Below are 16,978 nucleotides of genomic sequence, written 5' to 3'. Positions count from 1 at the left end.
GATCGTGACCAATTAAGAAGGGATTATCGGTTCAATTTGTCACTTTCTCAGCAGTTTTGGAGCAGATGGATAGATTTTTACTTGCCAGGGCTTCAGGGCCAGAAAAAATGGCTAAAAATGGCCGAGAATTTGGAGCCTGGTCAACTTGTAGTGGTAGGTTCTCTCCAGGACATTGGTAAACGTGGGAAGTATCAACTTGGGAGGGTGCATGAGGTAGTTCCACAAATTAGGAAAGGGAAGCCTGTGGCTCGGAGAGCTAAAGTTGCCGTCTGCAACTATGATGAGAGTACGGGGAAAGTGAAAGTAGACGACGTGTTGAGGGATATTTCGTGCCTCGCTCCCGTAAAGAACACCTAAGTGTTAGGGTTTGAGCCTGGTTTTGTCTGCGGTGGCCGACACTTGTCTGAGCCCAGAACAGTCGGTTATTATCGCAACCATTGTATATAGCGTCATTTTAGCGTGTACCTATGGTACCAATTTCATGTATCGTCGTGTATTATTCTTATTGTTGTTCATTCTTTGCATGCCCTTTGTATTTACGTATTAACTTAAACGTGAATGATTCAAACAATTTGTGTATCGTGTGTTTTTATTCACTGGCTCACAATTGTCGTCAATTCTTTTTTAGTTATGCCATGTCAGACTGTCATAACTAGGGGTCGCCTATTGTTCCCGACAATTATTCACCAAATCAAACGTCATATAAAACCGTTATGGTCTACTTAACCTAGCTGGCATCTTACGTCATGGAAATTGCTAGAAAATGTCCAAATATTGCACCATCGGTCGTAAGACCTGATGAAATATTGCATCACTACCTTTGAACACCGGTTTGAATTGCGTGACAATGTTTTTCATTATTGCGTCACAGTACTGCGTACGTGAGTTTGAGATATTGCTATCTATTCTGGTCATTCGTGAAATGGTTGCTTGAGAGTTAGTCGCACATTTAACTGTTGGCTTAGTGCTTGCTAGCTGGACAAAAATTCCGTCTTTATCTAATTAGTTTGTATCGTAGTGACAAGTTTTAGCGGTGTACGGTGTTGCATCTCCATTTCGACAGCCAGGTGGCTAATTTTACAGAAATACAAATTTGAGTAGACGTTTCAAAGGAGTGTTTCTCTTTCAGTTATTACATACAGACGAACGGATTCGGGAATCTTATGTTACAATTTTCTCACGAAAAGATTATGGTTTACCGCTGTGACCACCTATTCAGTTTTACTCAGTATTACTCAAAAGAATTCTTAGTTTCTGAAGTCAAGCTAACCATGTAGGCCTAGCGCATTGCACTGAACACTGGTGGTGGAATCGTTAAATGTTCTGGAGTTTTCATTTGGTGTTCTTGTTGGATTTTGTCGTTTAGCGCTACTCAGTTAAAATAAGCCAATAAACGAATCAATACTGAAGACCTCGTGTCCCGGTCGCGATTTTTTTCCCCACGAACTTTCTGTTACTTCGCATAGAGTTTGTATTTATACCGTGTGAATGAAAACATTTTACGTTGGCGCGTTTGGTTCAGTAGTTTCGTCTTTTGCCTAATATTCATGGGGACATTGGTTTTTTGATGCCCATCGAAGTCAATTTTTTTTTCTTTACATTAATTTTGCGGTGCACAAAAGCTTTTCAAAAAAAGTAAGGTTAGGGTTAATGGGTTGGGGTTAATTCTTAATCAATTCGGAAAATCTTACTTTTAGACTATAGGCTAGTGACCAGAATCAATTTATTTTCTCAACTTTTTTAAACTTGACTAGGCTAGGTGTATGAGATTTTACGCCCTTTATTTTTTATTATTATTCCATAGTTGCGGTTACCACATTTTAGTTGTCGTGTGCTGCTGCGAAACCTTCCGAAGTATACCATGACAGAATTGTTTAGTAGTTTAGTTTAGAATCCCATTGCAGACGAAGTGGGATTTTCGGTGTGAACTGTGCCTTGATTGATGCAACTGTTTCTTTACGTGTTACAATACGGGATCTTTTAATAGTGTTCGTTGAGAGAACGACATCATTTATATTATACCCCATGGCCTGGGTATATGCTCCCATAATGAACATTGTATTACGGTCTGTAACATTGGTGCGATCCAGAGAAGCTGCAACTTCACTGGTGACAACTCTTATCTTAGAAGTTGATGGCAGTGCTTGGTTGAAATCATTCTGATTCTTCAGATGATGATTCAGTTGAATTACCAGACTCCGATAATATTTCAGCAAGTGGTACAGTTTGTTGGCTGTTGGTTGCTGAGCGCTGCATCTGGTGTGCAAATGCTTCACTTCGCATTCGCTTATGTGACTCTGTTTGTGCCAGAGTTTTATCAATTCCAGCCATGCTGCAGCTAGTGGTATCAATCTCCTGCATACGCAGGAATTTTTTGTCTTCTTTATTTGACATTGTTGTTTTCCAATTTTTTTTGCTGAGATATCAAATAGATTTTCTAAATCGGCTTTGAATAACCACTCCATTGCTCTATAGCAGTAATGCTGTTTGAGCCGGTTGGCTTTTAAAGCATGGTAATATTTTAGCAGTTAGTTAAATTTTCTGATAGCAGAATCAATTCTTTTCGGTAGATACGTACCCTGTTCCAGGAACTAACTGTTGCATTTACTGCAACTTAAGCACTTTCACCTATACACAGACCTTTCTCTTGATGATGAAGCATAAATTTTCGAAGAACCTCTTTATTTGTTGGTAATCCGGAAGAGCCAAATTTGGTCAATGCACCTTATGGGGTGAAATTAACCCTCTGGGGGTCACTTTGGGGGGGACTTATATCATCTTTCCATTCGAAAATCGAAAATATTGTTAAATTTGATATTTTTGTGATGTCCTGACATAAGCCTTCGTTTTGAACAAGTTTGGTCCATGTACTTTATGGGGTGAAATAAACCCCTGGGGGGTCCCTTTGGGGGTTCTTACATTACCTTTCCACTCGAAAATATTCTTAGATTTGATACGGTAGGACACGGTAGGTGGTACTCCCTTACTGGCAGCTAACAAGCACAACCTCAGACAAACGATGCAAGGACAAACGCTGCCGTTTGTCCTTGCATCATCAGCAGACTGGAAATATGTAGCCTACAATTAGAGTTAATAGAACTGCAAGAAAACTCGGAGTTAAAATCTGCTTTTCGTAATTGCTCATTGAATACGTTGTACTCCTCCATGCCAGCTTCTACTTAAACAGCCATGTGTATTGTGTAAGCATGCTAATAGAATGGCGTCTCTTTGTGGTAACACGTACAATGGACCAATCCAATAGTACATATCCAAAAAGACATTTTCACTTATGAATTTCAACAAGATAAAAATGGTGATCAAAGCTAACTGATGGAGCCTACATCTCTCTTCCACACTTCGTATTTCTATCAGCACGTAGGCTACATGCCACAGTAGGCTATATCAAAATGTTGGGCTTGGAATTGGATGGAAAATCACAGCCGCATCGTTCGCATAACATGTGATTAGGCCTACTATGTTATTGAAAATTGTTTGAATGGTGTAATATTGCAAACAAACAAACTAAAAGTTCTGTTGTCTTGATATAACCAAAAAAGCTTCCGTGATTAATGATGCAATCTTAATCCTTTGGCCAGATTTCAATAAGAAAAATAAGTGAAAATTTTATTGCTGCCCGCCAAGGCTCGCGAATAACGACCCGTGGCTACAAAAATGTGGCCACTCTTGCATCAGACAAATCTTTTTCTATGGGAATAAATGTTTTTGATGCCAGTAGGCTACAAATTATGCCCGTTCGCGTACAAATGGTGTTCTTTCTTGCATAACGCAGTGAGAAGAAGTTGGGTAATAATGTTATGACGTCGTAAACTTGAGGTAAAAAAAATAAAATTGAGCTCTGTCACTAAAAGACCTTAGCTGTGGTAGAACGGCAGTAAATAAAACGATAACAATATTATTATTATTCGCTTGACATCCGCACCTGTAGAATTTGCAGAGTGAAGATGCTTTCGTTTGATTGATTGAATCTTTATCCTCGGACTGGAAAAGCTTCTTGCAGAGCTTAATCCTGGCAGTTTCGCATAGTTGTAGACAGTAGCGTAGACAGGAATTTTGAAAAGGGAGGGTTTTGACGACCCAGCGGCGGGGGGTCTGGGGGGCCTCCCCAAGAAAATTTTGAAAAATTACTTTGAATTTGGTGCATTCTGAGAGCATTTTCAACAAAAATGTGGGTATGAATATTCTTGCAAAATGGTGCTGTCCGGTTGCATAGCAAAATGATAAGATCATGTTTTCTTCGGCATTTTTCGGAAATAAAGCTAAGTCTCTATGTTTTCTTGTTGCTAATTCCTGGCTTAGATGTTTGAATGTTTGGTATTGGCAAAACTCGCTCTTTTAATGCAGTTTTGTTTAAAATTAGGCAATTTGTTTAGACTGGAAGCATCATTCTCAAGCATAAAGAGACTGAAAGCATCATTCTCAATATCGTGACGTCACACGCGTGCCAAGGAGGTTGTAACCCCCAAAAACCACCCCTTGGCTACGCCACTGCTTGTAGAGGCTTTGAATCACTGACGCAGGCCCGTTCGCGAATTTTTTTTCCCACGAACTTTCTGTCCCATTTACATATTTCGGTAAGTGTAGCCATTACTGGTTACCGCGTTCGTTAAATTTATCTGTCGTTACTTCGCATAGAGTTTGTATTACTATCGTATGAATGCAAACATTTTTTTCGTTGGCGTGTTTAATTCAGCGTGTTTTCATCTTGTGCCTAATGTTTGTGAGAACAACGGTTCGACGCCCACCGAAGTAATTTTTTTTTCTTTAAATTAATTTTTGAGGTGCACAAAAACTCTTCAAAAAAAGTTGGGTTAATTCTTAATCAATTCAGAAAATCGTACTTTTAGAGTGACCAGAAGTAATTTCTTTTCTCAAGTTTTTTAAACTTGACTGTGTGTGTCTCCAGGTTTCGTTTTTTTCAAGTTCAACGTTTAGATTTGGACCTGGAGGGCGAAAATTGGCTGCTGACTTTGAAAACCGAGCGAAAAAAAATGAATCCGTAAAAACAGTTATCGCACGTGATAACCAGTAATGACTACACTTACAGAAATATGCAAATGAGACAGAAAGTTCGTGGCCCGATCACCGAGATTGACTTGACAATAGACAAGTTTCCGATCGTTGAAGTCTTGTTGCTGTAGAATTATTCCATCTGTTAGATGACTCTGAATGGAGAGCAGTCTTCAAAACACGTTGGTCAAGCGCACACCCCGAGAGTCGAACTAGCGCCGCTTGATTTGAAAGCTTCTTCGTTGCAGAAATCACAAGCTAACCAACTTAGCTATCGGGGCAGAGAGCTGTCGTTCTTCCTTTCTTTTTTATAACTTTAAATAAAGAATTATGGGCGTAACAGTGCAGTATGCCCTTACACTACAGTAACTTCAGCCATTATAATAATCAGAAGAAAAACCACAAAACATTGGTAAAATATAAACAGTAGGTACATTCTATGCTTTTCAACCAAGTTTTTATTTGGGAATTGGACATTGATCAGGAATCGTGTAGTAAGCTTCTCCATGGATCTCTGTTCTGTCTGGAGTCATCACAACAGAGTAGTCAGGAGGACATTTGCAACGATTCGCTATGTTGGAGATCTCATTGTCTGTCAGAACTCGAGGCCAAATCATGAAGTTGGTGATGTTTCCACTACAATGCAAGTTACGTAACATTTCATAATTGGGTTGAGACGTATTTTTGACAGACTTCAAAGAATAATATGAAATCCATTAAGCTTCAATTAACTCGTTTTCTTAAATCGAAAACGAGTTTACAAAAATGTTTAAGCTTATTTTTCTTTTTCTCATGTATCAGCTATTTCTTTACACATGTATCAAAATTGTATCAAAATGTATCAAAATTTCTTTACACATGTATCAGCTATTCATTCGCATAACACCCGACGTTCAAGCTCCAATTCACTTTATACTAAACAGACAAATACCCAATTATTTCAAAAAAGTTTAAAATGCATGAGAATCAAGGTATGGGACAGTTTACCTCAAAATATGAAAAAAAAACATGAAAAAGGGCTTCAAATTTTTCAATAAAATGTGTAAAAAACACTTCTTCAATAATCAAGAGCATGGCCACCTAAAGATACGGCCTGATTTGTCACATTTTGCAGAAATTTCCAGGTTTTTCTAACTTTGGGCGAACGTTTAAATAATTTTTCTACAAATTAGATTTTACGCTTTCTTTATTCTTTTCCTCAGATGACACGAGAGGTTTTAACATCCTCACATGTTGAAAAACAAAGAAAATTTTGATTTTGTAAATTTTAGTCAGACTGTTAATTTTAAATAACAGTCTGATTTTGCGTTTTTCAACTTACTTTTTCTCATTTGCTACTGCTTCCCCAAGGCAACAAAAAAGATTTTTGTTAATAGAAAGCCGCAAAAAGTAAAAACATCTCAAAAAATGTCAGTAAAACACTAGCATTAGCTGTAATCAAAATCTGCAAAATGTGACAAATCAGGCCGCATCTCCAGGTGGCCATGTCAAGAGCTATAAAAACGACATCCACTACCTGACTATGTTAATTGTTATTATTTTTTGTAGTATCTGTATTTGTTTTTTTGTTTTTTTCTGTTCTTCCTTCCTTCTTCTTTTTTGTGTCAATTTGCTACAATATTTAAAAACGCAATACTTTCTTTCGTATAAATATTTGAATGAGAGAGTGCAGACTCGACGACCTCCAACGCCTTTAAGGCTACGGTATTTCGCACTATCTCTTTGGATGCACACTGTCAGTTTTTGTTTTATGTATGTTTCGGCGTTTTCATCCAAACAAAAATAAAATGACCATCCATCCATCCTATTCGTTTACAACTAATAATAATCGTGTGATTGATCATTTTAGTTCGGTACTACGACAGTTTATCGAACGACAGTTTATCGAACGACAGTTTATCGAAACGACAGTTTATCGAACGACAGTTTATCGAACGACAGTTTATCGATCGACAATTTATCGAACGACAGTTTATCGAAAACCTAACCCCTAACCTAAAACCTAACCACTAACCCCTAACCCCTAACCACTAACCACTAACCACTAACCCCTAACCACTAACCCTAACCCCTAACCCTTAATCACTAACCACTAACCCTAACCCCTAACCCTAACCCCTAACCCTAACCCCTAACCCTAACCCCTAACCCTAACCCCTAACCCTAACCCCTAACCCTAACCCCTAACCCTTAACCCCGAACCCCTGAGTATTCCATTGCATATGTGATTCGTCGTTCGATGAACTGTCGTTTCGATAAACAGTCGTTTCGATGAACCGTCGTTTCGATGAATTGTCGTTCGATGAACTGTCTTTCGATAAACTGTCGTTCGATGAACTGTCGTTCCATAAATTTTCTTTCGATAAATTGTCGCGTCACGTTTTAGTTCAATGTAGAAGAAATCTTTTAAACTGCAATTTGCCTTGGCCATCGATGTTTAAAGTGGTATGGAGTACTTCAATAAACGTTGATCACCTGAAAGATTGTCGTGGATGAAATGATTCCCCATTAAAATATCTTCGTTCCTGTCCAAGAATAAGTTTCCCTCCTCCATTCATTTCATTGACACTGCGATGATAAGACTTTCCTTTACCATTGACATAGGTCCCAGTCTCATCTCTTACACTTGAAAACCAAACGCATAAATGAACCTGAATGGAGAAGGTGAAGTAATTTATTGCGATTAAGGTTTTTCCTTAACTTAGAAACGTAGAAACATTTCTTAAAGTTGGATTTAGATTTTTGTTTCGGAATAGATTCAGTGTTTCATGAACATTTATCTCGTATCATATTTATACATAAACATTGAACAGACGTTTCATGAGACACAAAAAAATAGTTTATTATTAATGTCAGTGTTGCAGAAAAATAAGCATTAAATGATATTAAATATTCTAATAATTAAGTTTATTAGAATAACTTAAAAAACATTTTTTCACAATCACATGAGGTGTAGGCTATACTATAAGCAGTGCCGGTTTTTGGGGTGTGCAAACCGTGCGGTCGCACAGGGCCCGCAAATTAGGGGGCCCGCAATTTACTCAGAAAATGCAGTAATTTTGTCATTTCCAATGGAAAAATTCAACAAGTGAATTCAACAAAGGAATTAACAACAAGAAAACATAGAGATTCAAAGAGTGCAACCTATTTCGTCCCCTGAACATTTCGTACCCTGAAAAGACGGGGAAAAAACAACATAGCCGAAGTTGCTGATCGGAGTTGCCGCAAACATTTCAAAATTTCTCTCGATCTTTTCAGGGGACGAAATTTGATTTTGTTACACGATTTCATAGTACGAAATCGGGGTACGAATTTTTCAGGGGACGAAATAAGTTGCATCAGACTCAACATAGAGACATAGCTTTATTTCCGAAAAATGCCAAAGAAAGCATGATCTTATCTTTTTGCTATGCCACCGGACAGCACCATTTTACAATAATATTCATACCCAAATTTTTGTTGAACATGCCGTCAGAATGCCCCAAGTTCAAACTAATTTTTCAACATTTTCTGGGGGAAGCCCCCCAGACCCCCGCCGCTGAGTGTCGCCTTCGGCGATCATGCCGCCACCCCTCTCCTTTCAAAATACCTAGCTACACTACTGAGTTGGATCATTGTCATTGGGACCCGCAAAGCATATTCCGCACAGGGCCCGAAGTACCCTAAGACCGGCACTGACTATAAGCATGTGACACCAATTAAAACACACACCAAAGGAAGGACGAGTCACAGGCAAATAGTTGCATTAGTTCTCGCCGTGTTATTTACTCGTAATCATTTTTGTATCACTTGTTGGGTTTGTGCTGTTGTCCGAAGTATCATGGCAATTATAGTGCATAGTCAGATTTATCTTCTACTGTAATTTTCTTTTTTATGTATATTACAAATTTAAAGTAATTCCTGATGAGCACACAAGTAGGCTACGTGTCAAAAACGTTTGAGTTTATTTTAATTAGGTTGTATTTCTTTGTGTTATAAAAAACGTTAAACCCATTGAAGTTGCTTTGTGTTGTAAGTCTATGCATGGCCACCTGGAGATGCGGCCTGATTTGTCACATTTTGCAGATTTTGATTACAGCTACTGCTAGTGCTTGACTGACATTTTTTGAGATGTTTTTACTTTTTGCGGTTTCCAAATGACATAAAACTTTTTTGTTGCTTTGGGGAAGCAGTAGCAAATGAGAAAAAGTAAGTTGAAAAACGCAAAATCAGACTGTTATTGAAACTTAACAGTCTGACTAAAATCTACAAAATCAAATTTTCTTTGTTTTTCAACATGTGAGAATGTTAAAACCTATTGTGTCATCTGGGGAAAAGAATAAAGAAAGCGTAAAAATCTAATTTTTAGAAAAATTTATTTAAACGTTTGCCCAAAGTTAGAAAAACCTGGAAATTTATGCAAAATGTGACAAATCAGGCCGTATCTTTAGGTGGCCATGGTCTATGGTATAACTTAAAAGAGCTACTGGTAATTAAAGTAAGCTAATAAAGTAATGAATAGGCCTACATTGAAGATTTTGATTCATTCAGAAAAATGATAAAAAAGATTTGAAATTGTCGTTGAAAAAAACGTTACTTAGTTATAAGACAAAAAACACAACAAATTTACTCGATTGCAAGTAAACAAATACCTTTTGCGTCTTAGTCAAAGCTGAAGCTGAATATGCCGCACTGCCACCTTCCAAGCTAAACCAGAAATTTGTGCTGGATGTTGTTGCAAGACTGATTCCTCGCGCACTGTAATGTGCTGGTGTTGCGTAGTTGACAATCGATGAACCATAACCAGACGTATAATCAGTTGTTTCAACCAAAAACAAATGGTTTGTTCCTTCATCGAAGGGACGTGAGTTCGATACTCCACGTAATCGGTCATCTGATTATCTCGGGGAAGATGGTACGTCACAGTAGGACAATCTGTTGAATAATGCGGTTGCAGATTGCAAGATGTTTGTTAGCTTATACGTTCATTGGAATGGAAAAAATGTGATTTGCATTGGCAATCAGTATTTTGAATTTGCTTTTTCATTTGAATCCATATTTTTAACTCAGGCTTTGTGATGTTATTTCTTCACTAACCAACATCAAAACTCATCTGTTGTTACACGTTACAAGTATTAGTCTGCTTGGTAGCATGTTCCCAGACAGCCACTTTATCTGGTCCAGACCTGGTAGAGATCTGGACCAGATGAAGTGGCTGTCTGGGTTGTTTTAGTGTGTTTGTTTATGGAAATATTTCAAACGATAGAAACTTTTTGGTTGATCAACGTTGTCGTTCTTAAGTTGATGGCATAATGATAGGCCCAAGTATCAGTCAAGCAAAGCAACATGTCTATATTTAAACTTGTTATGAATACAGACCTTGCGAGATTGACAGATCTCCACATGTTGGTAATTCTGGCAACCACACAACAGATGTATTTCGCCATGAGCATGTTGATGTGTTTGATCCAACCAATTCAAAACCATCACTGCATCTATGGTTGCATACTGAACCAAGTTTACCATTGTTTGTGCAATCAGTGTTGCCATTTGTGATGGAGATAGAAGGACAAAGAGGGACAGCTAAGAAAATTTTAATCGTTAACCAGGAAATAAAGTAGCAAGTGCTTTAATAAAAGTAATAACAATTGCGTAACTTTTAAACAAATTGAAAGCACATTCACTGTTTTCTTCATGATTGCATAATAGATAATGCAAACTGTGTAAAAATATAATCTGTACAAACAGTTATCCTACATCATCAGAAGGCATAGTATTTAAAAAAAGCTTTCAACACTCGCTTATAAACTGAAATTTGTAAACCGGTACAATAGGTTTGCATGTCATGTATCTACTTGTAAGTTTGATGAACATAAAATGCATAATGTGGCAAGAATGCTTGCTGGATAAACTACAAGAAATCTTATCGCTGTTCCTATTATCGTATGCAAGCAATATAACCAATATCAAAACGAAAGGAATTTTTTAAGCAGTTAGTTAAAGTTTAGGTGTGTAAAGCTTTGGAGATGAACCAATGTGTAAAAGTGTTTCTTTAATCTAATAAAGTATGTCTTTATGCTTATTCAGAGTTTTAAGAATAGTCTTGTTTATAAAGCATATAGTACAACGTTGTGACTAATGTAGAATGCCAAAAGTGATATTCTACTGTAATTACTCTCACACCCAAAGAGAAGATAACATAAATTGCTAGAATCTTAATAATATCCGAATGTATGAGTTATCCTGTCAGATTAAATCATGTATCACAAAATTTTCGTGCGGTTTATTGACATGAATAAAGGAAATTCATATACACTGTTAAAAATTTTCGTAATTTTACTGGCAAAAGAGCAGTAGAATATTACTATCTTGTTACAGTACTTGAAATTACTGGCCATTTTGTGGTATATTTACTAGACAAAGACGTTTTTTTACTCCAAATATAGTAGAATCACTGATTGAGCAGTTTTAAATTTTACTTCTTTTCGTAGTAGATGATTTCACTTTTTTTTTGGAAGTGAATTTACTGGTCTGTGAAAGTGTTTTGCAATTTTACTGACAAAATAGTAAAATTTCACTGACTTTTCATAGTTTTTTTTTTAACTTGCATTGGCAGTAATTGTACTATAGGTACGGTAGGCTACATGGGCAGTAACATTTTATTAACACCGTTATTTTAGTCCGATTAGGCTACTATACTCCTGTGCAACAATATATTTAGCACTTCTACGAAACGTCAACCTTTTTTCCGGTCAACATATTTACGGTCACACCAGCACATTCTCGAAACAGTGGGATGCTACGTTATGTCATGCCTTTCTGTTTTGACCGCCCCGATAGCTCAATTGGTTAGCGCGTCACTTCTGGAACGAAGAAGCTTCAAGATCAAGCGGCGCTGGTTCGACTCTCGGGGTGTGCGCTTGAGCAACGCACGTTAAGGACGGCTCTCCATTCAGCGGCATCTAATGGATGGAATAGTTCCCCGGCAACAAGACTTCAACAATCGGAAACTTCACTCTGTCAATCTCGGTGACCGGGCCTGCGTCAGTGATTCAAAGCCTCTACAAGTATGCGAAACTGCCAGGATTAAGCTCTGCAAGAAGCTTTCCCAGTCCGAGGATAAAGATTCAATCAATCAATCAATATCTGATATAGGCTACCTTGGCCAGCAATATAGAGTTCGTGGGTTAATTGAAACAATCATGACTGGAAGGAAAGTTTGCTAGAGATCCGAACTCACGGGCTTCCAACAAAAATGTTTTAATTGTTTGTAATATTGGTTCCTTAAAAATGCACTGAAAGTACTAGAGAGTCGAACCGAACCCGAGTTTTATAGCCAAACGGTTCGACTCTCTGACTAAAACCCGAGAATTATTATCACTTATCAGTCGTCAGCCAATGAGCTGGCGAATGTTATCCTGGTCCGCGCTCAATTTCCCGCCTTTCCGCTCAGAATTTGCAGAGTCTGATTAGCGTTGCCAGATGGGGAAATAGGATAACAAATTTAAAAAAATTCTGGTGAAATTCAATTTTAGAGGCCTTTGATGCCAAATTTTTTGACTTTGGGACCAGAAAACTTTTTGGTGAAATCTAGTGAAATTTTCCCCCAATCTATTTTTTTCAAGAAAGTTTTTTTAAACTTTTAAGCGAAAAATCCCCGCTCGTATAGAAAACATTTTGCAAGAGGTTTGCGCATGCGTGACGGCAGTGTCTTATGTCTTAAAAACTATTTGTATTTTTAGGCGAAATTGTTTTATTTAGTGTGTTTTACATATCTGGTGAAGTTGTATGCAATCTGGTAAAATTTCATTTACTTTTTGGTGCTAAGCATCTGGCAACACTGAGTCTGACAACTGAGCATGTGCAAGGATGCAAGCATCAAGCATGGTTGCAGGAATAGTGCAGTAACTTAGTTACAACTGGTTTTGTTGCAGTCATAAGTTTCAGATAGACAGAGGAAGCGTGTCAATAGCAAAAGTAGCATCGTTAAACCTGTATCACTGAACAGGTAACAAGTTTAATCCTACAAATGGTATCTTTGCTGATTTTTTTTATGTTTACCATGGACAAATGAGAACAATAGCGTACCATTGAAATTAATTTATTTCGATGCTTTTAGTAAGTTAACTGCATTAAACTGCTACGAAATTACATAGTTAAGCAATATGCACTGAACAACAATGACTTAGATCAGGCAGGTCGGTCTGTCAGTCAATGCAGTGAGGCTCTGCCCCTCCCTACAATTTTCTAACCACTGTACCCCTGAGTCAATGTGAAGAACTACCTAACACATCTTCCCGGTATACCAGTATTGTAGCCTACTGAACACACAATGTTGAAGTAGTCGAGCTCTGTTGTAGTAGCTTCTAGCATTCGGACTCTGGATTGGAAGATCCAGTGTTGGAATCGTACTATAAAAAGATTAGGCAGTGGCTATTTGACCGGCGCCGGTCTTTGAATCTGAAACACTATTTGACCGGTCATGACATCACTATACAGTACAGGCACCTTTTTCTCTTTCAAAGCAAAAGACGAGAAGCGCGTATATAAGTTCTAAATTCGACAAGTTTATTCAACTCGATACATGGTGCGTGCGATACGTACTTCGCCGGCTTCTATTCTAGAGGGAATGAGTTTGATACTACCCAGAAGCGTTCTTTTTTCTTTAACTAAATTTTGACCCAAAGTGCATTTTTGTAGTCAATTTTTAATTTCAGTTGCCTACAGCCCAATTTCTTATGTCTTTTCAAATGTGAGTAATAAAGTTAGAGTTTTTTTAATTTGCTGGAATTTGAGAATTTCTCTGGGTAATTTTCCGTTTGTGGCCGTGCTAACTACTGATATATAGCCTATTACATAATTTTTCATTCAGGCACGTTTTAAACCTTTCAAGGTTTTGCCACCTTTTCCCGTTCATTAACGTGCTGGTAGGTCTATATCGATTTTTGTAGTTAGTATCTTTTTCGTCTCGGACGCGTTAATGACAAAAATAAAATGATTGATTGATGTGACCGTGTGTGCCGAACGAAGCATTACACTTTTGCTCTCAACAAGTTAGATATATACAATGCTTCTTTTAAAAAAATGGTAATAGTATGTATTATAAATGTAATGCAACTCAAATTAAAAATTGACTACAAAATGCACTTTGGGTCAAAATTTAGTTAAAAAAAAAAAAGAATGCTTCCGGGTAGTATCGAACTCATTCCCTCTAGAATAGGAGTCGGCGAAGTATCGCACGCGCCAGGGATCAAGTTGAATAAAGTTGTCGAATTTAGAACTTATATACGCGCTTTTCGTCTTTTGCTTTGTAAGAGAAAAAGAAAAAGGTGCCTATATAGTGATGTCATGACCGGTCAAATAGTGTTTCAGATTCAAAGACCGGCGCCGGTCAAATAGCTACTGCCAAAAGATTACTAGGCATGGCTGCTGCAACTGTCTTCAAAATGAGAAAATATTAGGTAGCCTACACAGTTTTAAAAAAACAAGCTTTGACCCTAGCTAGAGAGTATATCTGCCATATCTGGTGCTACGCCTTGCCCATGAGTAGCCAGGGAGTAACTACATTTGAGATGCAACTCCATTTTACCTCAGAGTGAAACCTCTGCCGTCAGTTGCAGTTTATAGGCCTAGTCAATGCCCAGGACTGTTAAAAAGTGAGAACTAAATAATTGAGTGGTTTATCCAGCTGTGGTGATAAAACTTGTGGTAGGCTGATCTTTCGTGTGTGACCAGCGTGAATAATTTGAGCAGCAGGTCCAGGGTGGTAAACGATAGACCCTCAGCCCTGGCCAAAGATCAAGAAGGAAAAATCCCTATTAGGCTACAGGAAGAGGACCAGTACTTATTACCGGTATTATTCGTGACAACGTCTCATAATACATGTTTTAAACCAATTTAGGTTTTTTCATGCTTTCCTGAGCATGTGTTGTATTTCATTTCATTGAATAACTTGATACTTGGATATTATCCTTGTGCATTTATGACGTGCCGGGAGACAACTGGCGGCTGGGAGACAACTTGCCCATCTCAGTGGGATTAGTGGAACTGATTACAACATATTTTAAAGAAGATTGCTCAGCGATTTATCAATGCTTTGAGGTAACGTACATCTATTATTATTTACTTGCAAACACAGATTTTTTAATACCCAACCTTCCCATTCCCGGAAGAACATCCGACACATACTTTGCAAATTTATATATAGCTTATATATAACTTGTGTGCTATAAACACCATGCTACTACTGCTAATAAATTCTATTTCATTGCCTTCTTAGCGATAAGAGTGCGGCTATATGAGTGTTTGACAATGTTTGTATTATTTCAATGTCTTAAAAATGTTGAATTCAATTTGTAGGATTCAGCTATCTCCCAGTTTGAAGAAACTCGTGTACCAGCATCCAATAATTGTGTGTTTAGTAAGTTGTGAATGAGCGTTTGTACAATTTTGACTGATGTACAAGTGAACTTTTGAATTGCTCACCTAAATATGAAGTTGGTAAATGTAAATATGCACTAATTTCAGTCTTTGTAGTTTCATTTGTGCCTCATTGCATCTGCAGGGCCCACTCTTGCCAGTGCAGTGAAGTTTCTCGTATTCATCGAAGGCAACCTTGCAATGGAAACCAAGTCGTTTTTTTGTAGCGCTGGCTTACTTCTTCTGCTCATATTACGTCTTTGCAATGTCATATCCAGATAGTGCAGCTGCAAGTCTGGAGTTTATACAGAGGTATGTAAACCTGTAATGTGTTTAATTGTTTATGTATGAGCTAAGGAATAACAATAATGGAACTCCCTCCTTCACAAAGTCATTCATACCAGTGACAAGCTGGTCTGGAGTGGGATTCAAATCCACGAAGTTCTTGACAGTGTCTCTCTACTGCAGCTAGTAAGAACTGCACCCATTACCGGAGGGATTGCGTCTTAGACCACTCGGCCATCCAGACTGATTATATTAGATGTGTTAAACTGTTAATACTAGTTATGTACGCAAGTTCCAAGCCACAACTCCAGAGGATGACGATTATTCTAAGGTTTGTGGAAGTGACAACGCATTCTGATCAATTTGAAGGTTTCACTACACGAGGGTATTGTGGTGTAGTTACAAACATTGCTAAATATCACGGTCAAATTTGAAAAGATCCACTGATATAACTTGTGTTGTTTCCTCAGATACTTTGCTCGCATTGGGGTCATCCGTCATGACAAGAAAAAGTGGGATGTGCACCCTAAAGTACTCCGACTGTGCAACGAGGTCATGCTTCGGCAGGGATGTTTGTTATGAAGATTGAAGCAAGTCAAGAAATTCACTGTTCAGTCGCTGCTGCTTCATGCTTCGCCGAAATATAGCCTCGGCTGAACTCTGCAGTTAAAAAAGCGAATTCACGTGTTCGTGAAACATCAAACAAATAGCTATACTTGTAACATCTTGAGAAATATATTGTGAAACATTGTCGCCAGTGAGGTGTGCTGTACACAATAAATTTATATCTGCAAATGCACGTGTGTAATATTTACTTGTAGAGAAAGTCATTTTACTCTCATAATGCCGTTTGTCACAAAAACTATTCGGGAAGTTATTTTGCTGCCTGTCCAGAGCAGTAATTTTACTGATCAGAAACATTTAAAAAATGACTATCCGGAGCAGTAATTCTACTGATCAGAAACATTTAAAAAATGACTATCCAGACCAGTAATTTTACTGATCAGAAACATTTAAAAAATGACTATCCAGAGCAGTAATTTTACTGATCAGAAACATTTAAAAAATGACTATCCAGAGCAGTATTTTTACTGATCAGAAACATTAAAAATATGACTGTCAACGGAAGTAAAAATACTTCCATTACAGTAAATAAAATTACTACTTAGGAAGTTATTTTGCTGCCTGTCCAAAGGACAGTAAAATTTTTTAACAGTGTAGAAAACAAGATTGATAATGGTAATTATGTATCTCTTGCCATTCGTCG

General features: G+C 37.7%; 1 protein-coding gene and 1 long non-coding RNA gene across 2 annotated transcripts; one reads left to right on the top strand and one right to left on the bottom strand.

Moving 5' to 3' along the window:
- Positions 1 to 5,413: 5,413 nt before the first annotated feature.
- LOC145775277 (neuronal pentraxin-2-like) lies at positions 5,414 to 9,721 on the bottom strand. The gene is made up of 3 exons (XM_082586535.1): positions 9,660 to 9,721; positions 7,504 to 7,679; positions 5,414 to 5,664 (listed from the first exon to the last, which is right to left on the bottom strand). Exons 2-3 carry the CDS (start codon positions 7,584 to 7,586, stop codon positions 5,487 to 5,489), a joined length of 261 nt encoding a protein of 86 aa, XP_082442661.1. The 5' UTR covers positions 7,587 to 7,679; positions 9,660 to 9,721; the 3' UTR covers positions 5,414 to 5,486.
- A 5,282-nt stretch (positions 9,722 to 15,003) lies between these two features.
- On the top strand, positions 15,004 to 16,666 carry LOC145776333 (uncharacterized). Its single transcript, XR_014290203.1, has 3 exons — positions 15,004 to 15,108; positions 15,572 to 15,738; positions 16,182 to 16,666. It is a non-coding gene; the product is annotated as an uncharacterized LOC145776333 (long non-coding RNA).
- Positions 16,667 to 16,978: the final 312 nt, after the last annotated feature.

Source organism: Aplidium turbinatum, chromosome 8 (assembly GCF_918807975.1).
Source record: "Aplidium turbinatum chromosome 8, kaAplTurb1.1, whole genome shotgun sequence".
NCBI lineage: Eukaryota > Metazoa > Chordata > Ascidiacea > Aplousobranchia > Polyclinidae > Aplidium > Aplidium turbinatum.
The sequence above is the reverse complement of the archived record's forward strand: the minus strand, read 5'-3'. Positions and strand labels throughout refer to the sequence as shown.